The sequence below is a fragment of the Chelmon rostratus genome, chromosome 5 (assembly GCF_017976325.1).
Source record: "Chelmon rostratus isolate fCheRos1 chromosome 5, fCheRos1.pri, whole genome shotgun sequence".
Lineage (NCBI taxonomy): Eukaryota > Metazoa > Chordata > Actinopteri > Chaetodontiformes > Chaetodontidae > Chelmon > Chelmon rostratus.
The window spans coordinates 22,206,798-22,231,673 of NC_055662.1; the positions used below are offsets into that span (position 1 = coordinate 22,206,798).

Here is a 24,876-nt window from a genome sequence, read left to right on the forward strand (position 1 = left end):
CTGATTAAATTAAAAGAAAATGAAACAATGATCTGTCAGTGATAAAGAGCACAGAGTGGAAGATCCAGTGACCAGAAAACCTCAACTGAAGCATTATCTAAACGTAAACGATTACACCTGTTTTTTTCCACATTATTACTTATCACCATACAAAACATACCGCAGTGAGTAAATTTAGTAGCAGTGTTTATTCATTTTGCAGCCACTGACATGGTCCATTGTAAGACATCATTAGAAATTAACCTGCACAGCCACAAAACTTGTTCAATATATCGAAAACTATATATAAAAATGTTTTTTTCATTTTACATGAAAGTTAGATTTTTACTTCAGGGCAATGCTCTGGAACTTAATTTCAAAGAGGTAAGTTCTGATTATGAAAGAGCTATGCATGTCCCACCTGCTTAACAATGTAGCATTCACTTATTTTGTTGTCTGAATAGAGAAAATCACACCAATAGACATGGATGTTGTGAAAACCATGAAGCTACTTTGTCATCTTTTCGTATTATAAAGATTCCCCTCCGCACTTAAATGCACATAACTTTAACAAAACACATAGCAGGGTGTTCAATGCAATGGGTTTCCTGCGATGCATCATCTAAACTCAAGTGAACGTCAAGCCTCTGCAGGTCGATTTTCATTTTCATTTTCAACCCCTGGAGGTCACCAAAAACAAGTTCTCAGGGGGTGTTCAGAACTGGTCCAAGACACTCAGTAGTCCTCTTCCTCTCCTTGAGACAAACTATCATGATGGTGGCTCAGTCTAACAAAATTCAATCCCCAATTTGAGGCGGAGTTATTATTTTTTAAAAACATCTTACATCAAGGCAACAATGAAAAGCATACAGTACTGTCCATCACCTGTCTCACCTCTGCACTTCCCTCTGAATAATCTCCAAATCAGGGCAGTGCTGGTACTGTGGTTCAGGTGGCTCTGCCCAGGTGGATTGTGGGAGTCTGTTGAGGCTGCTGGTAGGAAAGGTGATGACTGCTGTGTCACTGAAGACGTCAATCAGGCGGGACGGACAAGGCAGCTGTCTCTCCTCACACACAGACACAGCCTGAGTAATGTAGCTGTAGTCCCGCTTGAACTCTCTTTCGATCGTCCTGTTGGATGACAGACAGAAAACGTTACCTCAACGTCCAATTTCTTAAGCATCATCTCCTTCATTGATGTCTTGTACAAACCTGTCCCTCATGCCACTGAAGCTGTTTCCAATGATTATCACCAGAGGAAGACACCGCGTACTCCAATTCTTCCACAGGAGGTTGTTGTACAGAGCTTTCCCACAATGCATCAGGTAAAAGAGTGTGGGCTTAGTCGCCAGACGCTTCCCCTCCTGCACAATACAGTGAGATAAGTCATCTTATAATTGTATATTGATTCATTATTTGAATTTATTTGCTAAGAGGAAACTTAGACATTTGAGATTTAAAAATCTGCGGCCAAACAGTAACTTTAGAATGCAGAAATCTAAAAGATTTATGTTACTTTTTTCCCAAAATTTGTGTTTTATTATTGTTCGAGCTCTGACAGAAAAAAAACATTAGTGGCCCGGCAACTGACCTCATTTTCTGTGAGTACAGTCAGACCCAGTTGTGTCAAAACATCCCTCTCTCCAGAGCAGAATGCAGGGTCATAAACAGAGCAGTCCTTCAGGGGGATCTATAGGTAGAGGAGCGGTGAGGCAGAATATCTAATGAACAGGGTCTCATGTTGAGTGTTTCTTATCGCATTAGATGAACATATCCTCTAACCTGTTGTGCATCCAGCAGCAGCAGCAGCATAGCAAGCTGGTAGCGAGCTGAGACACAGGAGGAAAAGGAGCCAAGGCCATAACACACACACTCCAGCTGTGGGCACAGTCTGCCATCTCTGCTCGTCCTAAGCTGGTCGATGGGACCCTCTGTGTCTCTGTTCCCTGGAGGTTTTGAGACGTCTGCTGAACCTGCCACCAGCAGCTGTTCTGAAGACAAGAATCCCGACAGGGTCACTGGGCTGCTAGATAAATGATACCACTGCCAGACAAAATATATGGAGATAACTTGTCCAACATACTCACCTTTCCACTCTTGCATAAACTCCTCGCATCTTAGCTCAGACCTACAGAGGAGGGAGATGAGTGACTGGACTCTCGAGTTTGTGCAGAAGCATGTGGTGAAAATATGTATCCACCTTCAAATATTAATAATAAATGACACTCCAGCTTAAATGGACTTAGACCTCTTACACAGTGTCTCTGATTCGTTTGACAGTTTTCCCGACGTCCAGCTGCTCCTGGAAGCATGCTGAATTAGAGGACACATGAAGTATTTTCGATTTCCGCCCTGCGCCTTTTCGCCACCGGGCCACCTGCCACTCCTCCCCGGTCCCCGACATCTACGCTAATTCACCGGTTCCCTATATAAACATACATGATACACATGCAGCACCATGATAAGTCCTGCATGTGGTTGGCTAGTTCGCAGCAAGTGGGACTATTTTGAATGTAACACACATTTCCTCTTCCGGTGTGATGCCAAATGTTCCGTAACCATTGGTACCGTATTCGATCTTTGAGATTGCATGAAATGCTTTTAAAATGTTGTTTTGCCATCTGAACTGACATGAATTGGGAAATTAAAACAAACCTGAATAATTGACTAAATTATTTTTGGTTGTGGGTTTTGAATTTTACACACATTTACGCGTACAGGTCCTAACGTACTAACAAGGGAAAGACATTTTTCGCGGTACAAAGTTTGGTACAACACCGGCAGTTACTGTGACAACCGGAAGTACTTGTGATTTCGTGAGTACAACAAATAACGTGAAGCCATCAGAGATTACCTGAATTACGTTTCAGTACTGCCACAGAAGAATGAATGTAGGCTTGACCTTTAAGTAGGGGAATAACGAACGTTTCAGGTGAGTTAGAAAGAACACTTTTTTGACAATTTCCCTACACCCAATTTTTTTCGAGTGAAGCTAGGAGTTTACATGAGCTAACGCTAGCCTTTGCTAGTAAATGTTAACGTTAGCTTGTCGTAACGTTGGGTTTTCTTCACAGGGGCAGATCTAGATATGTACTTGTTTAGATAAGTTTACAAAGAGTTATTGTGTTACCCAACTTGCTAGCTGTTTGACATGACGCTGTTAATCTTGTTCTAAATTTGAGTAATTTCTATGAACTTAACTGTATAGTGATTGTTGTTAAAATATAAAATTACCACGTGATCATAGCTACAAAGCATATAAAATAAACAAAACGTACTGGAAATAACATACAAAATGTGCCATAGTCAAATTTGTTACCGAGCTTTCAGCCTCTTCCAGTGGCTTTCATAAGCAGTTAGCTTGATCGGTTGTGATGGAGATGGCTTTGGATGTAAGATATCATTTGAAGTTTTTACACTACTTTAATCATCATGGTGTTTTGATTATTGTGATTTCCAGAAATGTCCATGTCCCATCTGTATGGGCGGAGAGGGGAGGAGGAGGAAGAAGGAGTGGAGGTGGAGAGCTTTGAGGTGACAGACTGGGACCTGGCCAATGAGTTCAACCCAGACCGACGCAGACACAGGCAGACCAAGGAGCAGGCTACTTATGGCATCTGGGCTGACAGGGACTCAGACGAGGATGAGAGGCCTAGCTTTGGAGGCAAGAAGTAAGGCATGGGTTTATTTATGTTGCTGTCCCAATGCCCCTGATTTGTTGAAGTCTGTTTCCCTGTCGAAATGTGCCTCCCCTCACGTTAGCCTGTATCCAACTTTATCCTTAATCTCGAACATCCCTTTTCTGAGATGTTCAACTTGACCTCACCCTGATCTTAACTCTAACCAGTTATCTCTGCTACACCTAACCATAACATAACATATTGTAAGCTCTAACCCAGATAGGGAAAACACAAATGTAACAGGTGGGAAACACTATTCACAGGGAACCAGACTAAAACAAAAGACCCCATCTTCCCAAGGGGAACAGTCGCTAACTAAATTGGTCATTTGTTTGTGTTTTTAGATCTAAAGACTACACTGCTCCAGTGAACTTTGTGAGTGGTGGTTTGCGCAAGACTGCAGCTGAGGAGAAACAGCAAAAAGAAGGGGGCTCAGATGACTCTGATGATGATGATGGTCCTTCAGCACCTCCCCCTCCTCGTACCACAGCACCCAAAAAACTTCAGATGGTAAATTTTGTTGTCCCTATCTCCTTTACCTATTGTATTGTATTCTGTAACAACATTTTGTCAAAAAAGATGTTTATTTTTTTCCTTAGGGTAATTTCCGAGGGAATCAGTCCCAGAGGTTTGCAGGTGGCATACAGTCTGGTAAAGGCATTGGTAGCTGGGAGAAGCACACAAAGGGAATTGGACAGAAACTTCTGCAGAAAATGGGCTACCAACCAGGCAAAGGCCTGGGCAAGAATGCTCAAGGTGGGCATGTCTGAGGAGGTTATGTCAGTGAGATGTTTAATAATACTGTGTATTTTACGGGAGTACAATATGTATATTCTGACCTTGCACCCTGTTATTGCTGCAGGTATTGTAAACCCCATTGAGGCAAAGGTTCGTAAAGGCAAGGGAGCAGTGGGTGCTTATGGCACTGAGCGAACCCAGCAGAGTCTTCAAGATTTTCCTGTGGTCGACTCAGAGGAAGAAGAGGAAAAGGTAGAGTGATATATATATATATATAAAGTTTTTGCCTCTTTTTCTGATTACACCCACTGTTACATTATGTAGCTCAAGTTATATTGTAGAGTCAGTCAACATCATTTTGATATTATGCTCAATTTCTGTCTGTGTAGGAGTTTCAGAAGGAGCTAGGCCAGTGGCGTAAGGATCCTGCAGGCCCTGGAGGAAAGAAGAAACCCAAGTACTCCTACAGAACTGTAGACGAGCTGAAGGCTAAAGGCAAGCTGGCAGGACGCAGTTCAGTGGCATCCGCTGGAGAGTTGGCACAGGTCAAGGTGTGTTTGAAAAGACTTGCATTAACAGTCCTTTGCATCTGGCTCACAGGAATGTTATCACGACACCATTACTTTAATTTTGAAACTCACTGAATTAGGCTGAAATATTATCATAAGCATCAGCACTTAATTGTATTTTTACACTCAGTACAAGCCATTGTGTGTGAAGTTGTTATATGAATGTAAGCACATGGTCTGCTGTTAGTTTTGTCTCTGAATCTCATTTACCCCATATCTGAAAATTCCCCTGCTGTGACATTAATAAAAGATTATCTTGTCTTATCTCTAGGTGATAGATATGACAGGAAGAGAGCAAAAGGTATATTACAGTTACAGTCAGATGTCCAACAAGCACAATGTTCCAGATGAAGGTCCACCAAGCATGTCCACACAGGATCAGAAGGGATCTGGCTTTGCCCTCCCTGAACTTGAACATAACCTGCAGCTGCTGATAGACCTTACAGAACAGGACATACTACAGGTATGAGGGAATCAAACATATCTCCCACATATCTTCTGTTTTATGTTGTTGTGATACATACAGACAGGCTTTCTGTTTTGTAATCTTATTACCGCCTCCTGTAGTCTGCCAGACGTCTGCAGCATGAAAAAGATGTAGTTGTGTCTCTGAACCACGAGTCACGAGCACTGCAGAGCAGACTGGAAGCAGAGCAAGACGCCATCCAGAGAATGGAGGCTGTATTGGCATTGGTGGAGCGTTTTCCTTCTGGGGAGATGGCACCGGGGGAGGGACCCACTCTGCAGGTGCATACACAGCAAACACACACAGAGACTAACAGCTACAGTTATCAGGCTGTTTCAATTTGTTAGTCCTTGCTCTATCTGTATATCAATATACGTAGGTAATTGTTTTGGTGCCCACCTTCCTTCTCTTTATTCAGGAGTGTGCCCGGATCTTTGAGACTTTACAAACAGATTATTATGAAGAGTACAAAACAATGGGACTGGCAGACCTGGCTGTCGCTGTTGTTCATCCGTTACTCAAAGAGAAACTTCGTTCCTGGGACCCTCTGAAGGTACGCTTTTGCAAATATCCTCCTGCATACTGTCATTATTTGCTTAAATAATTAATAATGAAGCTACCACTGTTGTCTGATTAATTCAGGACAGTTCGTATTGTCTGGAAGACATCGGTCAGTGGAGAGCAATCCTTGAATCTAGAGACCTCCTTTCCAGTGGCCCAGATTCAAACATGGACCCTTACCACAGGTCATTTTAAACACATAAACATATATTAAGCTGTGCATGTGTATTTACACAGATAAATTCTCCTGCTATGTGTTATAGCCTGTTTTCGACTGTTTTTGTTGGTCCAGACTGTTGTGGGAAGTGTGGATCCCAGTGATGCGGTCCTGTGTGTCAGGCTGGCAGCCTCGGATGGTAGGGTCAATGGTGGATTGTGTTGAAATGTGGGCTCCTCTTCTTCCCCTGTGGATCCTGGATCACCTGTTGGAGCAGCTGCTCTTACCCCGTCTACAAAGAGAGGCGAGACACACACACACACTATCTCCACTTATAGACACATGTATTTGGGTGTAGAAACATACCCATGGTTTGCCTTCTACAATTCAAGCTTATGTCTTTCTGTTTCCTGTTTGGTAGGTGGATAACTGGAACCCTTTAACTGACACCGTGCCCATCCACTCTTGGATCCACCCATGGCTTCCTCTGCTCCAATCACGCCTAGAGCCTCTTTACCCACCAATCAGAAGCAAACTGTCCAACGCCTTGCAGAGGTGGCATCCCAGTGACGCCTCAGCCCGCCTCATCTTGCAGCCATGGAAAGGCGTTTTCACACCAGGTGCATGGGAGGCCTTCATGGTGAAAAACATCATCCCTAAACTAGGTATGTCTTCATCAATGACAGCCTTAATTATTCCATAGCAGCCGAAGGAAATTTATTTCTCTGCAGTCTTATTCTTCCCTGTCCCTCCTTATCCTATGGGTTTCTCTTCTTCGTGTGATGGCTCTTGCTTCCCCTTTTAGCTCTGTGTCTAGAAGAACTGGTTATCAACCCTCACCAGCAGCAAATGGAGCCATTTCACTGGGTGATGGACTGGGAGGGCATGTTGTCCCCCTCCAGCCTTGTGTCCCTGCTGGACAAAAACTTCTTTACAAAGTGGTTGCAGGTCAGTGACTATACTTAGTAAATTGTACACAGAATGGAAAGTAATTACGATGCACTTAGCTGCAGTTGATTATTGTATCTATTTAAACTTATTAAATGTTTTGTTTTTGTAGGTCCTGTGTTCATGGCTGAGCAACAGTCCTAACTATGAGGAAATCACTAAATGGTACCTGGGGTGGAAAAGCATGTTTAGTGACATCTTGCTGTCACAGCCACTCATTAAAGATAAGTTTAATGAAGCTTTGGACATCATGAACCGTGCAGTGTCTACAGGCATGGGTTGGTATAACTCACAGTCTATACTATCTAAACTATTGCTTTGTAAAATTATGATAATTCAGCCCTTTTCTGTCTGCTGCACCAAAACTTACTGCAACACTCATTCTTTTTCATATCCACAGGTGGATATATGCAACCCGGTGCAAGAGAGAATATTGCATATCTAACACAGACGGAGAGACGAAAGGACTTCCAGTATGAAGCGATGCAGGAGCGCAGAGATGCAGAGAGTGTGGCTCACAGGGGCATCAGTGCTGGTGTGCCGACTAATTTTAAAGATCTCATCCAGACCAAAGCAGAGGAGAACAACATTGTCTTTATGCCTTTAGTGGCCAAACGCCATGAGGGCAAACAGTTGTACACATTTGGGCGCATTGTCATCTATATAGACAGAGGGGTTGTGTTTGTGCAAGGGGAGAAGACTTGGGTGCCCACGTCTTTGCAGAGTCTGATAGATATGGCCAAGTGAGGGTGGAGTGACTGATTCTTCAGTTTGACAAGTGTAAAAGAAAATAAGCAGATCAAATATTTGCTTTTAATGTAACTTCAGTGTGCTGATCTTTGCCGTATGTGTTTGTACATTTTTTATGTGTCAGTAGAACGGTGAATAAATAATTTTTGAATGTAAGTGGTCTGCTTTGTTGCTGTTTTAATCAGATGTGAAATGGAAATAAGTACTTATATTCAGGTACTGTACTTTGTGTAGTACATATAGATATGCATATGACATTTGTTGGTTTTCAGAAGATGAAGCATTCAACATGGGCACGGCAATTTTGTCCATGTCACACATTTCTTTACAGGTGAACTTATGGTTTTGCAAAATATACTGCTTACACGGGAGTGTTAGTCTCTTGATAGTTATGTACATCTACATTTTTATTTACATGATTTTAGTTATTAATTTATATTGTGATATTGCTACTTTTGCCATAGCTTTTTGAGTACATTATTTATGTTGGTATTTTAAAAAAATCTGTTTGCATGGCATAATAATCTAACAACTAGTGAGGAGAAGGAATATAGTTATTTTTCTTTTTTTTGCGTCATGCAGTCCGTTTGAATCATTTGAACTACAGATATTTACATTTTTTCCTCTAGGTGGCACTGCAGTTGCTAGTTTTTTCTTCCGGCAATCGGGTCTGAAGAGTTTGGCACGTCAGGGCTTCCGTATTTGTTCGGCGCTTTATGGTGAAACAAAGTATCCTGTGCACGTGCATTTGCGAACGATTTAATATTCCAGAAGTACTTTTGCAACGGGGAGGTAAGTGGATATTTATAGATATGTAATCAAATTTACAATATATCGAAACTTTGGTATTTATGATCAGAAAACCTGTCTTTATGAGCCGATAAGCTAACAGCTGTTAGCCGATGAGCTAGTCAACCATAGCTATCACAGAGCCACTGTGCTAACGTTAGCTAGCTAGCTAACTTGCTAATATGGAAACATTGGTAGGTTACTGTTGTCAAATAGCTAAATTATTTTACTGTTAACCTCGTTGTATTTAGACTAACGTTACATATTCACGACCTTTTTCCAGCCACCCATGGCGTCGGATGCCCTGAAGAAGCGAAAGTCTAAGGTTCTCCGCAGTGAAGGAGGAACCCCGGAGATGAAACGAGGTCGCGGAGAGGGGGATCAGCAGGTAGGACACCGCCTGGAAGGATCCGTTGGGGTACGGAGGGGCAGCAGTCCGTAGGGGGGGGCCAGCAGAAGGACTGGGGTCCACGTCCTCTGTAAACAGCAAAGTTCGGTGAAATCGGTCAGGATCAAGATTACCTACAGATTAAGAGAGCAGGCACAGAGGTCTCCCACCAGTACTCTTAAAAATGTATCCACTGTAACGAACTGAAGAGTTTTGCACTTTTCAGTAATCAGCGTTGCGTCTGCAGCTCTCTGAGGAACTCAACTAAAACCGAGTATTATAAGCATTAAAAATGCTGTATTTGTTAGATGGCTATGAGGCTACCCCATGTTTTACAGGTGTTATTCTGTCCGCCTCCTATTTAATTTGGACCAGAATAGTAGAAAATTCTACACATGGTTAAAGATGCCTTTATGGTTGGGATGAAGGTCCTTGTGTGATTGAAGCACAAGTCTGTTGATAAATGGGTGTAAATACTAAGTATGATGTGTGTCCTTTATTTTTGAACACTGGGTTGTTATCAGATAACCAGGTACTAATTTACAATTAGGAAAGTGTGTGTTATCTATATTGTAGTTTGAGTCAAGTTTAGAACCTTGAAATTTGGGACCTGAGTTATTTTAGTCACTCACCACTTCTTCAACCACAAGTGTGAATCCCTGCTAGTTGTGTTGTTGCAGTGGATTCAGGATTGATGTTGAATTTTTTTCCTCCCAGGATGTGCGTGTGTATAGTGAGGAGGTGGAGCTGGATGGCAGGGACCCTGAGCAGGATTACCTGCAGTACAAGGAGTCATGTGAGAGTTTGGCTACACTCATGAGTGAGATCCAGGATCTTAAAGCCAATGGAGCCAAGGAGGGGGTAAGAATCATTCATTGAAGATACACATCCAATGTACTCTGTTACTATAGACTGATGTTACAGTCATTTGTTTTGTCAGTAGTAATGTAGTCACATTACAAACTTGTTAAACTCGACATGGTAATGATTTGTCAGTGTAGCAACAAGAATATTCCCCCAGAGCACACATTTTGTACATGCATCATCACAACATTGTATACTGTATGATCCCAGACATAGAGTTGATTCTACATGTTCCCCAGTACTCATGAAGTCTAACCACTTGTATCTGTTCTCAGTGCGCTGAGGTGGAGCAAAGACGTATGCAGGGCTGCATCCACTTCATGAATTTGAAAAAACTCAATCGTCTGGCACATATGCGGCTAAAGAGAGGCAGAGACCAGACACACGAGGTAACTCCCACACAACTCTCAAATGCTGTCCAGCATTTATGAGCTATTAAAAGAAACACCATCTTAGGTTAAGTTTACGCTATTCCATTGATTTGCTGAAAAAGTGCTGCCTCAACCTGTGCTGATCAGTGCAGGGTTGCCACGTGTCTGAAAAGTACTTGAAAGTGCTTGGATTTACCAAACAACAAAGAGGTCCTTAACAGTGCTTTGATTTGACTCTGAGTATGAGCCTCGTACTCCGTCATCTCAAAATTCACCTGTGATACCGTTTTCATACATCTGAAGCGCTGGGCCACGATTAATACACTTTCTTCCTATCTGTCACTCTCAAATAGGCTACAAGCATACAGTGATTTGCTGATTGCTGTGCTGAGTTCTTGGCTGTTGTGCTTTCTCATAAGTGTTCTTAGCTCAAAAATTTGGCTGGTCGCCTCGGTAGTTGCATTGTTTATCCCCCCTGCTGCAGCTATGGATGACAGACACTGCACACTAACTATCGTCAAGTATGCCAAATGCAATATCCTGTTGGTTGGAAAATAACACATGAAATAAAATGTTTGCTAATTGTGCATTGTGTTCATGTTGACTTCAGATAATGTTGCAGAGCCTTCAGTTCAATGTTGTTCTGACCATAGAAATAACTATAAAATCCAAGGGTTGGTAGCGAAAAATAGATGTGCTGCTTTTGGGTGTTCTAATGAAAGAAATGTCAAATGCAAGCAGCAGGGAACAACATTTTCCTGTTATGTAGCTGTTACATGTATGTAATTTAATTTAATTACATCATACCATTTTACATGTAGTAAGAAACCAGAATATACTTTAAATGTTTAAATCATTCAAATCTTTGTGTCGTGGTGTGCTCATATATCTGAACATCTATATGACTTATTGGCCCTTAATTGTGAAATAATTTGTCCTTGAAAAGTCCATGAAATTTCTTATCACATATTAGTGGCAACCCTGCAAGCATTTTGTTTCTACTTAGACACCCAGCTGACGCAGCTGCCACTGTCAGCAAAGCTAACACGCCCTCAGGTTCGTTTCCATGTAGATTTTATTGATCCAGTTTCATGTCCTGCTTATTGATCCTTGCTCTTACCTATTCCTAGTTCTAAATTCTTGCAGATTCTTTGGCCAGCATTTATTTCCAGGCTCATCTCTGTTGTGCTTACAAACCAGCCTTAATCACTTTTTTTTTCTTTTTTCCTTCAGGCAAAGCAGAGAGTGGATGTGCTGCACCTGCAGCTACAGAACCTGCTGTATGAAGTTTTACATCTCCAGAAGGAGATCAGCAAGTGTCTGGAGTTCAAGTGAGTACAACATATCTCATTCAGCTAGAGCTTGTACTTTGAATGTACTTGAGACCAAGCAAAATTACTACCAATGAAAATCTACTGAGAGAACAAAAAGGCTTTTTTCACATAGAGCTTAGTTAACATACCCTGTCCTGACCCAGGTCTAAACATGAGGAAATAGACTTGGTGTCTGAGGAGGAGTTTCACCAGGAGGCGCCGCCGGAGATCTCCAGGCCCCACCTCACAAAAAATGATCCCCACCAGCTCACACTGGCACGTCTAGACTGGGAGCTTGAACAGAGGAAGAGGTATGCAAACCTGCACACCGCGTAGTGCATTAGCAACATGCCGTGGTCAAAAAACTGTCTACTATTTTTGATTAGTTCGTAGCATCTGTTAAAAGTTTGTGCTTGTATACAGGTTGGCAGAGAAATACAAAGAGTCACAAGCCACAAAGGAGAAGATCCAGAAGAGCATCGAGGTGAAAAAGGAACATCTGGCCAGCTTGCAGCCAGGACTCAATGCCATCATGCAGGTATGATAACTGTCTGTGTGCCATATTATAGAGGTTTTGCGCTTCAGCAGGACCAGACTATCACTCTTCCTGTCTCGGCAGCTTGGAGCATTGACTTTGCAAAGTGCTTTGTACCTTGCAGTTCATTCATTATGTATGATGTTGTATGTTAGATTTATTTTTAAAGAAAAGTGTTCTGTAGAGTCCTATTAATCATTTGGTCTTCATTGAGGTAAAAGTATTATCTGCTGTACCACTGACGGACAGCATGTATGCATCATCTGAATGACAGTATACTTCTTCTTCTTCCACAGGCCTCTCTGCCAGTGCAGCAGTACCTGTCCATGCCTTTTGAACAGACTCAGAAACAGACAGAGGTTGCCCGTCACCTGCCTCCACCTCTCTACGTCCTGTTTGTTCAAGCCAATGCTTATGGCCAGGCCTGTGGTAAGCACCCATTATTGAATCACCCGATTGAAGCCAAAAGAGAGTTTTTCTCCGTAGGATTTATTTTTGTTTCCATTTCAGACAAGAATCTGACTGTCTCTATCACTGGTGATGTGGATGAGGCCAAGGCGCTGTCCAAACCTCCAGAAGATTCCCAGGGTACAAACACTACTATACATGCTTGCAACCATGCATACATGCGTGCATTTGCACATGTTTCTGTTACACTCTATGGTGCTTAATATTCAAGGTGTTATATTTGTGAGAGATGCACCGCCAACAAAAAATAACATGATACTATATGTTATGGTTTTCTGCAGATGATGAGAGTGATTCAGATGCTGAGGAAGAGCAAGAGAAAACGGTGAGTCTCAGGCCTGGCTTTGTTCCCAACACACACACTTCAGCACACACTTATAGCCTGAGGTCAATGAGTTTGACTATTTCTTAATATACCCGTCTCTGCAACGGACACACAAAACGTCCCTGAAGCCCTAGCTGTCGGGCGTTGTGGTCTGATGAGTTGAGGAGCGGCAGCTATCGATCGCTTCCTGCATCCGGACGAGTGCCAGCTGAGGGAGTGTGGGAAATTTTTTGCCAAGAATGGCTAGGTGACTGTAACCTGAGCTCACCTCAGACATGCACACTCAGCACCAAACCAGTGCTCGTTTTTGTTGTCAGATTGTCTGACTGGATTTTTCTCTACATGTAAAGTAAATATATATTTTCTAAACGACTGGTTTGGGAATACATTTTTTGCATTTTGTTGCAACCTCTGTTTGGCCTTTTACTAACTGCATATGACAGTGCATCTAAAGTACTCTTTTTTTTAAAATTTTTTACTGCCTCAGCTGTTTCTTTAAACTGCTGCATCCTGCTCCTTTTTATCTGTAATAATAGAGGGCTAAAATGCTAGCGATGCTACGTGACTATCCTCTTTCTCCTGCAAGCAGCTGTAATTTGATGCAAATTGTTTTTGTAATTTATTTGATATGCCACAATGTCAAACATGCACTTTGTTTTGCTTTCTTGCTTTTCATCTCGTTTCCACTGCTTTTTATTGTCTGTTTGACAGAAGAGGAGAAGGCCAACTACAGGTGGCCAGCTGGATGACAAAAGACGGGAGATGCTGAAAAGGCACCCTCTGTCCCTCTGCTTAGACCTCAAGTGTAAAGGTAACCCAGTCTACATTATTTGTGACTTAAATTTTTAGTTTCTGCACCAAGTAGGCTTGTGCATTTTGTGCAGGCAGACACATTCCCGGTCTTTACACCCTACGTTTAAGTAGTATTTACAAATCGTCCGTTACATTCTCTGTAATGTGACCATAGCTATACTGTGTATTGCAGTAACTCTATCCCTACCAGATAGTGTGTGAAAGAAAGCAAGCGTGACCCACCTTGCTGTGAAGTCATGACACAACTTGACCCTTGTGTTCCCTCTGCTGGTAAGGAAAGGAACAGTGACAGATTATAGGGAGATCTGCATTGCAGGCGTAACTCTACCTAAAGGGGGAGGAGGGAGAGAGGTGAGAGAGACGCTTGCAGCAGCGTGGGTCTGCAGCACCTTCCACATGCTGTAAGCATATTTTCTCATCACCAGTCTTTCTCTAACTTCCACTTTTATTTCTAGTGCCTCCCCTCTCTCCCAGTTATCCTCGCTGCTGCCAGCTGCAGCTGTCAGTTCACTGCAGTTAAAGCCAAAAGCGAGCAGTCTCAGTGTCTGCGAGTGACAGTGTGCCACTCGGTTTGCCGTCCCTGCAGAGAGTGGAGCTTGAAAGATGACCATCAGCATAGCATGCATCCCCTGGGTGCTGCAAGCTATCGTCGTGACCACACCCCATTGTAACTCTAATGCGCTGCAGTGTAAAGTAAACCCTGAGGGACGTTCACTGGGAGGATTAATGAAAAGAGTGAGGAAGAGGGAGTATTAAATTAAGATAGTAATGGATTATTTCATCACCATATATTACCCATCATGTCTCCACAGATGGCAGCATCCTCCATCTCTACTTTTACTACCTGATGAATCTGAACATCATGACAGTCAAGACGAAGGTGTCCACCTCCACAGACCTCAACACAGCCATCAGCGCAGGGTGTGTGTGTGCGTGCGTGCGTGCGTGGCATTCATCTCCCTCTCCTTGTGCCTGAAAAGAAAGTCTGATGATGTCTTTTTTCGCAGGAATCTGCTGAAATCAGACACTCTACTCAGCTGTCTCTACACTAGCGACCAGGGGCGGGAAACACCCAACCCAGCGAACCGCTACCAGTTTGACAAAGTCGGGTGAGGATGTCAAATAATTTAAGTAAATTAGAAGGTGTGTAGCCAATTACACCATCAGAATTAACTCTTAATTTTCTTTTAGGATTGTTTGCTTTGCGGATTATGTGGAGGAGCTTGGACATCCCTACATGTGGGTTCAGTGTCTTGGAGGACTACATTTTCCCAACGATACTACAGAGGTGCGAGTTGAAACCAAGTACAACCCTGATTCCAAAAGCTGTGATGCTGCGCAAAATGTAAATAAAAACAGATGCAATCATTTTCAAACAAACTGTATTTATCAACAGCAGTCCTGCTCATGTTGTAATATCTTTTATACAGTCATCAGCTCACAAAGTGGTGAACCTCGCTCCATCCTTGCTTATGAACTGAGCAAGTTATCACATTATGCTTTATTTATGTTTTACACAGCGTCCCAACTATTTTTGGAATCAGGGTTGTTTTATCTCAATGAGCTCAGCTTCTGCGTGCGACAGCCGTATCACGCTCTTGTGTTTCCAGGGTGTGCATGTGGGCAGTTCTCTGAGCGCCAGCCAAATGGAGAGTACCATGAAGCTGCTGAGGGGACGAGTCCAGTCCCGTTTGGCTTTGCACAAACAGTTTGCGTCTTTAGGTACATTAAATGTTAACAACCACACATTAAATACTCCTAAAGAAGAGAGAGGAGATTTAAACTGAAATTGTTTGTGCTCTTGTCCTCAGAGCACAGCATCATCCCGGTCTCCAGTGAGTGTCAGCACCTGTTTCCTGCCAAGATCATGTCCCGCTTAGCTCGCTGGACCACTATCACCCACGAGGATTACATGGTATACACATATAGAACTGTGTAGAAATATTTAAAATAGATGCTCCATGCAGCACGTCTCACTGTGATATTTCTCTTACTTGGTAGGATCTGCCTTATACACGTCATGTGACTGATGCTGGGCTGGCGAAGGAGACTGATCTGTACTTCATGGGTGTGGTGGAGAGGGGCACAGGTAAATACTAGCACTGATGACAGAATTGGGCAATATTAATAACTTGTGTCTGTTTCTTGTAAACCTTCTCCCTCTATCTTTTTCTTCAACAGCTCGTCTCCATGCCGCTGTTGTGCTGAGTCCCCGTTACCCAGGAATCTCTCCTCTTTTCTCCCTCTCCCTCAGCTGGAAGGGAGAGCGCAATGGACGCACTGACGACAACCTTCGAGTATGAACATTTTTTATTATTGATCACACTGTTCCACAAATGCTCTGTTGTTTTTTTAAGCTGTTTCTATGTCTAGTTTTTCAGTCTCTAAAAAACTCACCCGTTCCGATTTTTAGGCCATGGAGAGCGAAGTCAATGTGTTCAAAAATGAACTACAGGGACCACGTCCGGGACACCAGCTTCTGACCAATCAGATTTCACGCCTGTGTGTCTGCCTGGACGTGTATTTGGAGACTGAAGGACAAGACGACGGCGTGGAGGGACCACGCGAGTTTCCCAGAGAAAAGATGTGCTTGCGCACTGTCAGGTACACTTTCACAGGAAGCAGACAGTGAAGTCTTTACACACATTTGATTAAAGACACTTTTAGTATCTGATATATTCACTGTGTCTCTGACATCCACGTCTCTCTCTCTTTCTGTCAGGGGCCCGAATCGTCTGAAGCCATTCAAGTACAACCATCCTCAGGGCTTCTTCAGTCACCGTTAAATTTTTCCATATGATTCTCCCTACTGTACTTCACACCTCTAACTCCCTCAAGTTTGCCCTTTGTGACTCTTCGACACACAAAGTATCTCTTTTTAAAAGTCTTTATAACAAAAAATAAAAAAACATCTTGAATGAGTGTGTATCTGGTCTATTTCAGGCTCTGTTGCATCCATGCTTTGTTGTGCACTCCGAATGTTTCTGTTTTATCGCTCTGCCTTCCTCGCTACCTTCACCTCTCTCTCTGCTGCTCTATTTATAGGTGTCGTCTGCGCTACCTGATTATTATGCCATTGTGGTTCAGTGCTACGGCGAGCTGAGTCATTTCCCCAGAGAATTTTGTCCATGGAAGATGATATTTGGTGTATTGTCAGCCTTTGACCTTTTCATTTATCATCCCAGATAATAGAAGGAAAAACTGGTTGTTATTCAGGATACTGATGTCACTACCATCAGCGATTACTCTTATTTTATGATTAGTTAGCAGCAGTCTGCAGAAGCGTCTGGCAAATTATCATTCTGGTTTTCATGCGCATTACAGTGCAAATCCAGCAGGATGTAACCTAATCACACATTAATGGCTCATAGATTTGTGGACAAGGATGTATATAATTACAAGGGGAAGACGAGGCCACTGGTGCGGTTACTGTTTTAAATGTGAGTGGGGATTTTCATGCTGAAAAGAACTGCAAACAGGGACTTTGATCCTGTCGTCCTCTAGATACAATAAAGTAAGAATTGGAATCTATGCAGAATAGAATTTACATCTTTGAAAAGAAAAAAAATGACGATTTTGACCAGAAAACCTTACAATTATCCATAAAGAGCAAACTGAGATAACTTGGCTGACTTGATTGAGCGGCGCTGTAACTGTTCAGTTCTTAAAGCCTGCTGAGAGCTGTCAGAAATTGCGTAATTTCAGAAATAGTGAGTATTTCAGGAAAACTTTGGCTATTCAAGTGCAATGCTGAGCAAAAGAAACTTCCGCCTGCTGTGTGTTTTATGACATGGTTGCTGATCCCATTAACTTAGAGCCATCTATCAGAGGCACGGAGATTGCTTTTGAAGTTATACGATGTAAAGCGAACGCTGAAATCGAGCCAGGAGAGAAATCCTTTCAATGTCAGCCTAACTCTTTCCAATGTCAGTGTTGAATCCACAAAAACGAGGTTCTCTCAATGGCTTCATTTGAACCGTTCAGGTGCTTTTATTAGACATGAATGAAATGTTAAAGTGGATGACTTCCCACCAGCTGCTGCGCTCATTAGGAAATCCTATTAAATATTTATCTACACCTTTTCTGTGAGACAGAGCAGAAATCTATGAATAGCTTGAATACTACTCATGGCCAAAACTGACGGGGAGGATTTGTGTTTCCTCATTAATGTTGTAAAGTCGAGGCCTGGTCTGTGTTAATCTGAACTCATGAGACTCAATCTATTGTGTAACTGATAATAGTGGTAATTATGAACTAAAAGTAATGAGATAAAACACGGGAGGGGGGAGCTGATGTGAAATCACTGCTTCTGTGTGTGAACTTTCCTTCTTGCAGTGAGCTGGGAAATGAATTGTGTCTTGTGCAGGCAAGCAGCGCCGCTCCTGATTTATACATGAGCGCTGTCTCTGGGATATGAGGAAGGGTGCACTGGCTGCCGTGGGTGGGTACAGCTCCCTCTCTCCTTCGCCGCAATGCAGTGCAGTGAGTGGCAGCGTTTACCTTGACACTTCTCATTCATAAGTCTTCCCTCAAGATCAATGGACCATAGATTTTTTCTTTCCTTTTTTTTTTTGTGCAGTGTACAGATTAAGAAAAGGCTTTCGTGTTTGATGTTTCATTCTTTATTTATCTGTTTCATATTGCATATTCTCAGCAGTTTATACATAGCACAGTCATCATTGTCCTAGCATTGCAGACCAGAAGAGTGAGACGCTGCAGCACACCTGTCAGAAGAAGCTGCATTAAGGTGCGCGACAAGCAAAATTCAAGTCTTTCTTACTCATGTATCTGTAAATATAATAGACATTTGTATCTGCTTAAATATATATTTTTTTTTTGTATTTGATATCTGACACAATCTTTAGCTTGACATTGTTTTGACATCTCTACCCTCGAAGGCTTGTGTAGGTACAGCAGGCCCCGGCGGTCCCCGTCAGCGGGATTCGGTTTAAATGCACTTGTTATTTATTTAAGGGCAGTTGTCACATTCAGATAACGAGTTTAGAGCATTCTGCATTCACTACAGTCATACATCAGAAGCATCGGGGGGTGTAATGGCCATACTTAAGGAGCAGGGGATTATTTGCTACAGAAATCACTATTGCTTACGTACCATCACCTGCTTTGCTTTGGACACTGAGGTGCCCGTCTGCTTTCTCCTGCTCTTTAACTCCCTCATAGTTCTTTGGCATCTCCACCTCCTCCTCTCCTCATGCCCTGAATCACAGCTTATCAGTGTTACTTCTTGGCCTTCTCCTCCTTGCTCTCCTTTGCCTCAGTGCCAGAAGATTTCTCCGCTTTCTCTGCCTTCCCCCCTTCCCTCACCTCCTTACTCTCTTCTTTACTGGTCTCGGTCTTCTCCTCTGGCTTCTTCTCCTCTTTCTTGCTCTCTGTCTTGGGTTCGGCTTTCGGTGCGGACTTCTCCTCTGGCTTCTTCTCCTCCTTCTTGCCCTCAGTTTTCTCGGGCTCCGCTTTAGGGGCAGGCTTTGCCTCAGGCTCGGCCTTCTCTGGTTTAGGAGCAGAGGGTTTCTCCTCCTTGGCAGGGGGAGCGCTCTCTTTAGGCTCAGATTTGGGGGCTGGTTTGTCCTCTGCGGGCTTGCTGGGAGCGGCGGGTTTCGAAGTGTCGTCCGTCTTGGGTGTTTCTTCTGCTTTGCTCTCTTTCTTTGTGTCAGGTTTGTCTGCCTTCTCGGGCTCTTTCTCCTTGGGCTCTGGCTTCTTCTCCTCCTTCACTGGTTGCTCTTTCTCCTTCTTTTCTTCCTTGGCAGGCTGAGGCTTCTCCTCTTTTTTCTCTTCTTTTTTCTCCTCTTTAGGGGTGTCTTTGGCAGCGACAGGCTTGGCCTTCTCTTTCTCTGGAGACTTTGGTTCAGGGGACTTGGGAGGAGGTGATTTAGATTCGGGGGATTTGCTGGGTGGGGATTTTGACACAGGTGACTTTGACTCATCTCCTGCAGGAGACTTCGCAGGTGATTTCGGCATCGGGGATTTGGCTGCTGGTGATTTAGATTCTGGCGATTTGGATTCTGGTGATTTGACAGCAGGAGATTTAGGTTGTGGGGACTTCGAAGGAGGGGATGCAGCCTTTTCTGGAGATTTAGACTTCTCTTCCTCCTCGCCTGCCTCCTCTTCCTCTCCCTTCTCCTCACCCTTCTCTTCCTCCTCTTCCTTTTCTTCCTCCTTCTCTTCTTCTCCCTTGACCTCCTCCTCCTTCTTTTCTCCTTCCTCGCCTTCTCCCTCCTCCTCTTTGGCTTCCTCGCCTTCCTCTTCTTCCTCACCTGCCTCTTCTTCTTCCTCTTCTTTCTTTTCTTCCTCTTCCTCCTCATCTGCCTCCTCTGTCACCTCCGTCACCTGGGTCTCATCTGTCTGTTCCTCCACAATGACTGTATCTGAGATCTCCTCCCCTTTCACCTTGAAGTGGGAGATTCTGCTCTCCAGGTAGGAGTACGGACTTCCTCCTGACACAAAGCGATTCTCCTCTCCCTCCAGTAACTTCCTGTTTTAAAGACAAAGACACAAAATCAGTGAAAATATCAACAACTTTTGACATTAGGAAGAACAACGGCTCTGTTTAATTATGTGTGGTTTTAAATTCTGACCAACCTATAAGCAGCTATCTCAATGTCTAGAGCCATCTTCACATTCAGCAGCTCCTGGTAGTCTTTCAGCTGACTGGCCATCTCCCATTTAGTGGTTTTCAGCTCATTGTCCAGCTGATTGATGGTCTCCTGCAAAAATGACAACACTCAGCCTTACAGGTCAAATATCATGCTGATGGTATGAGAAAATATGTGGCAAGAATGTGCATTTCTGGTTTTCCCCGTGAGAGATCAGTGAGATGTTTGTGTCGATTTCCTGCCTGTAGTGAGTTGAGGTCATCTTGGTGTCTGTCATCGCTCTCCATGCACTGCCTCTCCAGGGAATCCTTGGTTCCTCGAAGGGTCTCCAGCTCAATAGTGCGGCTCTGGAGCTGACGGCGGTACTCGGCGATCTCATCCTTGCTCCCGCGAAGGGCGTCCTGGTTAGACCGAGCAGCTTCAGACAGATGCTCCATACGCACTGCAGAAACGACAATTTGGAAATCACTTTTGCTGTGTCACGCCATCGACTGGCCCAAACGTGACCTGCGTGGAAGTACAGAGAGATTCAGCAGTCTGATTCGGTCCATATGCATGCATCGTTGTTTGATCTAGGGCCTGACTCACTTGACATGTCCTCTGACCACAAGGCCTCAGAGAGCCCCATTAACCTTGACAGTGTCCATCTGTCAGTCAGGACTCTGACTCAGCTCCCTCCCTCTTCCAAGCATGACTGAGCCACACTGCTGCAGTCAGCTGGACACCACACAGGGAAGGTCATTGTGTTTGGTTATATCAAGTCAGCATGCAGACGTGCAGCCAGGGTCAATCTATACATCATTAAGTTACGTGACATGCAATTGAACTGCTGTTCAGATAAAACCCTTCAAGGCCTTTAAGTGTCGATTGTGCTTCTGTGTTGTACCACAAAGGTCAGCAGCTCTGTGTGCGTCTCGTCTTGCATCGTGCAGTATAACTGTGGGGAGGATTCTCACAGGGGATGTAACAAGATGAAGTCTCAGTCTATCCATCATATGTACATGTATAGATTACTTCCGCGCCCTTGGCTAACTCCAGTCACGACATCAGAAGGGATGAAAACATGAGCCCAGTGATGGAGCGTCATCTGTCTGGTCTGCCTACGCGGATCAGTGACCTTGAAACCAGGATTCTCATTGTGGAGGTTCAGGTGCAGGGTAAGAGGCACACACAGCGCGAGCACATGGGGCGCTGGCAAGAAGAACACACCCACTGTTACCTACAGTGAGAGTGCAAATTAATCATAGTCTCCTCTCGGTGTGCCATCTCACTCCTGCAGCGCATGCTTCAAGTAGAAATGAGAATTCTGCGGCATCGGTGCACCCACAGAAAGGAGCACATCTACCTGGAGGTCACATTATTTCAATCTTGATCTTTAGATTATCTGCCTTTTACTTAATTCGTCTGTAACCGCTAATTAAACTTCCTCTTCCTTTCGTTTAACTCCTGTGTGTGACTTGGCGGGTTGGTGGGATCGTTAATCTGCAGAGATTTAAAGTCAGCATTGTAATAGTTAGTGCTGCGGCCTCATATAAAAAATTAAGGGATTGATATGTGGAGCTGCTCAGTCACCCTTTTCATTAGAATCGAGGCTACAATGAAGCTAAAGCCTAATTTAAACATAAATGTAAATTCCTGGGTGTGACTTCAGGCTTCAGCACCATGGACAGAGAACAAGCGCTGCGCGTGTGTCACAAAGCGCACGCGGATGTGTCTCTGTGATTTAACAGCCAACAGATTTGTAAAACTTTCCCTTTTCAACCGAACTCACCCTTGAACCATTCCTCAGCGTGCGTCGAGCTCTTGGTTGCGTGACTGTCCAGCTGCGCGCGGATCTCTCGCAGTGCGCCGGTGACGTCCGCCTTCAGCGTGTCTCGCATATCAAAGCTCACCTGCGCGCCCTGAATCTGCGCGAGGAGCTCGGCCACCTCCTCCTCGTGGTTCTTCTTCAGGAAAGCGTCCTCCTCCTCCAGGGCACGGTGCTTCTTGTCCAGCTCCAGCCGCGCCAGCCGGCACTCCTCAACATACTTCTTCATGGCGCGAGCGGCAGCCTCCAGCTCTTCCCGGTTTCGCGCCTCATCCTCCAGTCTGGCCCTCAGGTGCTGGATGTCCTCCTCCAGGTGCTCGTGCTCCAGAGCCGCGCGGGCCTTCTCTGCGGTCAGCTGATGTAGGAGACCCCTCAGGTCGCCCAGCTCTCGCTCGTAGTGCTCCCCGACCGAGGCGCGCCCGGCCTGGCTCTGCCGCAGGGCTGCCGCTTCCGCCTCCAAGTTGCGGTTGTGCATCTCCAGGTTCCGCACCTTGTCGATGTAGCCGGCGAACCGGTCGTTCAGAGTCTGCAGAATCTCCTTCTCGCTCCTTCGCGTCATGTCACCGTTGAAGGTGTCCAAGCTGTCGACAGAGGACGGCTGGCTGTAGGTGAGGCGGCGGCGCTGGGAGTGAAAGCCGCTGGAGGACACGGAGGCAGGCCGAGCCTTGCGGTACGAGGTCGGGCCGAAGAGGTGGTGCTCTACCGAGTAACTCATGATGGCCGGGCCGAAGGAGAAGTGACTGCAGCAGGAGGGGCAGCGCTGGGCTTATATAGGAGGGAGGGAAAACTCACTAGTCAGCACCAGGACACACTCTATTTAAAGAGATATCTTTTCTTCAGAAAACTACTGCCTGCGCAGGAACATATTCACCATCCCTGTAGCACCTAGTTGGTGATTTGTATTTTTACTGAAGGTGTTAACGAGGTGCATTTTACTGAAGCTGCAGACTTTAATATTGGTTTCGTAGCATGTAAAATGTCTTTTACGCATCACTTTACCGTTTTATCTTAAAGCGTTTTGCATATAAATGCACCTGGGGAAAATGTAGCCTGTGTGTTAATGATTAAAACATGAGCAATTCTTGGCCTATTTGCAGCTGTCAGTTGCTATTGCTCTTTAAAAACAGCCCTGATCAATATTTAATTTTGCAAAGTTTTAAAAATGTGTAAGACATATTTTGTGAATGCTGTGGGTAAAGTAGATGTGAACTGATTGTGTGGGTGTGCAGTGTGTTCTGCTGATGCTCTATGTAGCTGTACTGCTGCAGTGTGAGTTTGCAGATCCATGCCAACTCCCCTGGGACTCAACTCAACTGCTGGGCCATTGACAGACTCTCTTTCTCTCTTACACACACACAGAATAATGGTTTGTTGTTCCACTTGGACTTCAAACGTAACTTTTCCTTTCTTGGTTTCTTTTTGTTGCAAAAAACCAAACAATCTCCCGCTGTGCAGACATGGCTGCAAGCCAAGCGTGACATGTGACTGACATGAAATCCAAACAGCAGCATAAACAGCAACTTTATAGTGCAGGATACACTGAGCCGCGATGATACAGCATTCACACGAAAAACAAACTGAGCTGTCTGCTGATCTGAGAAGAAGACCAGTTCTGAAGAGCACGTACAGCACCTATTGATTACTCAAACTGAGGGTGAGTGAGTTTACTCCGCATACCTTAAAGGAGCAGGGAGAATTGTGCCTTTCCCTTGAGATGTATGTTGAAGAATAGACGAATCAGCACACAGTCATTCCTCTGTATCAGCCATTCTTCAACCCTGTGAACATGTGTGTTGTCAGCCCAATGACACCCAAGGGACTGTGTGACACGTAAGCCCGTAGCCTGTCCTCCAGCAACTGTGTTATGTCTGTTTAAGGTCCTTAGATATTACTTTCAAGGTAACCCATTACAGTTTTATCATATGTCTTCACAAATTTATTAAAATGCATGTAGGAATGTGTTATCACAACGTGTTTTGCACCACATCTCACATGTTCAGGGGGCTGAGGGGCATGCAGGACAGAAATAACATGCTTTACATCCCCCCACTCCACCAGCTTCATGTTTTATGAATGAGGATAATGGAGCAGAGTGGGCAGAGTTCAGTCGTGATGTTATGAGGACCTCATGTTCAGTATATCTCATGTTCCTCATTATCTTGTTATTTGAACCAACATCACACAGCTAAAGAAAAAAGACTCATAATTTTGGGTTTGAAGATATCCTGCTGGAGAATTGTAACAAACATGGCCACATTTGGAGGTTATCACCAGTGATGATCTGTGTTAAGATACAATGTTGGGGAGCTGTTAAATTAAATTCACTTCCAATTCACTCTAGAAGAGATAAATTCTCTATGGAACAGAACAGGCAAATTTAGCGTATGTAATCTGCACTTTATGCTGCCATGGGTGGATTTGACGCAGTTATCGTTTCATGCGAACCCTTCAATGAAAGTTTTGAAGTGTTGCCATGTGAATGACATTGAGAGAGGGACAGCTGAAAAGGAAGGTGGGAGGCTCTTGCCATGTAATGACCTTGTCCTTGTAGGGATGGATTGAGAGAGAGGAGACAGTTAGAAAGAGATGGAAAATAACAGGATCGATGCAGAGGAAATGATCACAAAACAGTGAACCTCTTCCTTGGGGAAAAAAGACATGGGGAATCAGGATGAAAGATGTCTTCTTGTATGTTTGTGTGTGTATGCCTATGTAGCTGCAAGTGTGTGGCTATATTGTGGAGC

General features: G+C 44.1%; 4 protein-coding genes across 5 annotated transcripts; 2 read left to right on the forward strand and 2 right to left on the reverse strand.

Moving 5' to 3' along the window:
- Positions 1–102: 102 nt before the first annotated feature.
- Positions 103–2,470, reverse strand: srrd (SRR1 domain containing). 2 transcript variants are annotated; one of them, XM_041937761.1, is made up of 7 exons: positions 2,235–2,470; positions 2,067–2,107; positions 1,762–1,970; positions 1,571–1,669; positions 1,192–1,343; positions 865–1,110; positions 103–766 (listed from the first exon to the last, which is right to left on the reverse strand). In XM_041937761.1, the coding sequence occupies exons 1-6, from the start codon at positions 2,381–2,383 to the stop codon at positions 870–872; spliced, it is 891 nt and encodes a 296-aa protein (XP_041793695.1). In that variant the 5' UTR covers positions 2,384–2,470; the 3' UTR covers positions 103–766; positions 865–869. The 2 variants fall into 2 exon arrangements, with proteins under 2 accessions (XP_041793695.1, XP_041793694.1); XM_041937760.1 differs by having other exon boundaries at positions 104–766; positions 874–1,110.
- A 218-nt stretch (positions 2,471–2,688) lies between these two features.
- Positions 2,689–7,995, forward strand: tfip11 (tuftelin interacting protein 11). The gene is made up of 15 exons (XM_041937339.1): positions 2,689–2,911; positions 3,440–3,650; positions 4,004–4,169; positions 4,259–4,415; positions 4,522–4,649; positions 4,787–4,948; positions 5,238–5,429; positions 5,534–5,713; positions 5,851–5,985; positions 6,075–6,178; positions 6,286–6,454; positions 6,572–6,815; positions 6,956–7,098; positions 7,211–7,376; positions 7,499–7,995. Exons 2-15 carry the CDS (start codon positions 3,442–3,444, stop codon positions 7,843–7,845), a joined length of 2,502 nt encoding a protein of 833 aa, XP_041793273.1. The 5' UTR covers positions 2,689–2,911; positions 3,440–3,441; the 3' UTR covers positions 7,846–7,995.
- Positions 7,996–8,548: 553 nt separating this feature from the next.
- Positions 8,549–16,626, forward strand: thoc5 (THO complex 5). Its single transcript, XM_041936425.1, has 20 exons — positions 8,549–8,640; positions 8,921–9,025; positions 9,743–9,886; positions 10,165–10,278; positions 11,494–11,591; positions 11,738–11,884; positions 11,997–12,111; positions 12,405–12,537; positions 12,619–12,696; positions 12,858–12,901; positions 13,613–13,712; positions 14,527–14,635; positions 14,722–14,823; positions 14,906–15,002; positions 15,325–15,436; positions 15,526–15,629; positions 15,716–15,803; positions 15,896–16,011; positions 16,128–16,318; positions 16,437–16,626. The coding sequence occupies exons 2-20, from the start codon at positions 8,927–8,929 to the stop codon at positions 16,498–16,500; spliced, it is 2,055 nt and encodes a 684-aa protein (XP_041792359.1). The 5' UTR covers positions 8,549–8,640; positions 8,921–8,926; the 3' UTR covers positions 16,501–16,626.
- Positions 16,627–18,693: 2,067 nt separating this feature from the next.
- Positions 18,694–22,847, reverse strand: LOC121606228 (neurofilament medium polypeptide-like). Its single transcript, XM_041936424.1, has 4 exons — positions 22,097–22,847; positions 20,568–20,767; positions 20,312–20,436; positions 18,694–20,204 (listed from the first exon to the last, which is right to left on the reverse strand). The coding sequence occupies exons 1-4, from the start codon at positions 22,845–22,847 to the stop codon at positions 18,953–18,955; spliced, it is 2,328 nt and encodes a 775-aa protein (XP_041792358.1). The 3' UTR covers positions 18,694–18,952.
- Between the last annotated feature and the right edge of the window lie 2,029 nt (positions 22,848–24,876).

Coding starts and splice junctions, on each gene's coding strand:
- tfip11 (XM_041937339.1), top strand. CDS start 3,442: ATGTCCATGTCCCATCTGTATGGGCGGAGAGGGGAGGAGGAGGAAGAA. Junction 6,816..6,955: donor AAACATCATCCCTAAACTAG/GTATGTCTTCAT, acceptor TTCCCCTTTTAG/CTCTGTGTCTAGAAGAACTG. Junction 7,099..7,210: donor TCTTTACAAAGTGGTTGCAG/GTCAGTGACTAT, acceptor TTGTTTTTGTAG/GTCCTGTGTTCATGGCTGAG.
- LOC121606228 (XM_041936424.1), bottom strand. CDS start 22,847: ATGAGTTACTCGGTAGAGCACCACCTCTTCGGCCCGACCTCGTACCGC. Junction 20,768..22,096: donor CGCTGAGGAATGGTTCAAGG/GTGAGTTCGGTT, acceptor TCGTTTCTGCAG/TGCGTATGGAGCATCTGTCT. Junction 20,205..20,311: donor ATTGAGATAGCTGCTTATAG/GTTGGTCAGAAT, acceptor TCTTTAAAACAG/GAAGTTACTGGAGGGAGAGG.
- thoc5 (XM_041936425.1), top strand. CDS start 8,927: ATGGCGTCGGATGCCCTGAAGAAGCGAAAGTCTAAGGTTCTCCGCAGT. Junction 12,112..12,404: donor GACTCAATGCCATCATGCAG/GTATGATAACTG, acceptor CTTCTTCCACAG/GCCTCTCTGCCAGTGCAGCA. Junction 12,697..12,857: donor ACCTCCAGAAGATTCCCAGG/GTACAAACACTA, acceptor GGTTTTCTGCAG/ATGATGAGAGTGATTCAGAT.
- srrd (XM_041937760.1), bottom strand. CDS start 2,383: ATGTCGGGGACCGGGGAGGAGTGGCAGGTGGCCCGGTGGCGAAAAGGC. Junction 1,971..2,066: donor GTTTATGCAAGAGTGGAAAG/GTGAGTATGTTG, acceptor TCTTGTCTTCAG/AACAGCTGCTGGTGGCAGGT. Junction 1,670..1,761: donor TGCTGCTGGATGCACAACAG/GTTAGAGGATAT, acceptor CTCTACCTATAG/ATCCCCCTGAAGGACTGCTC.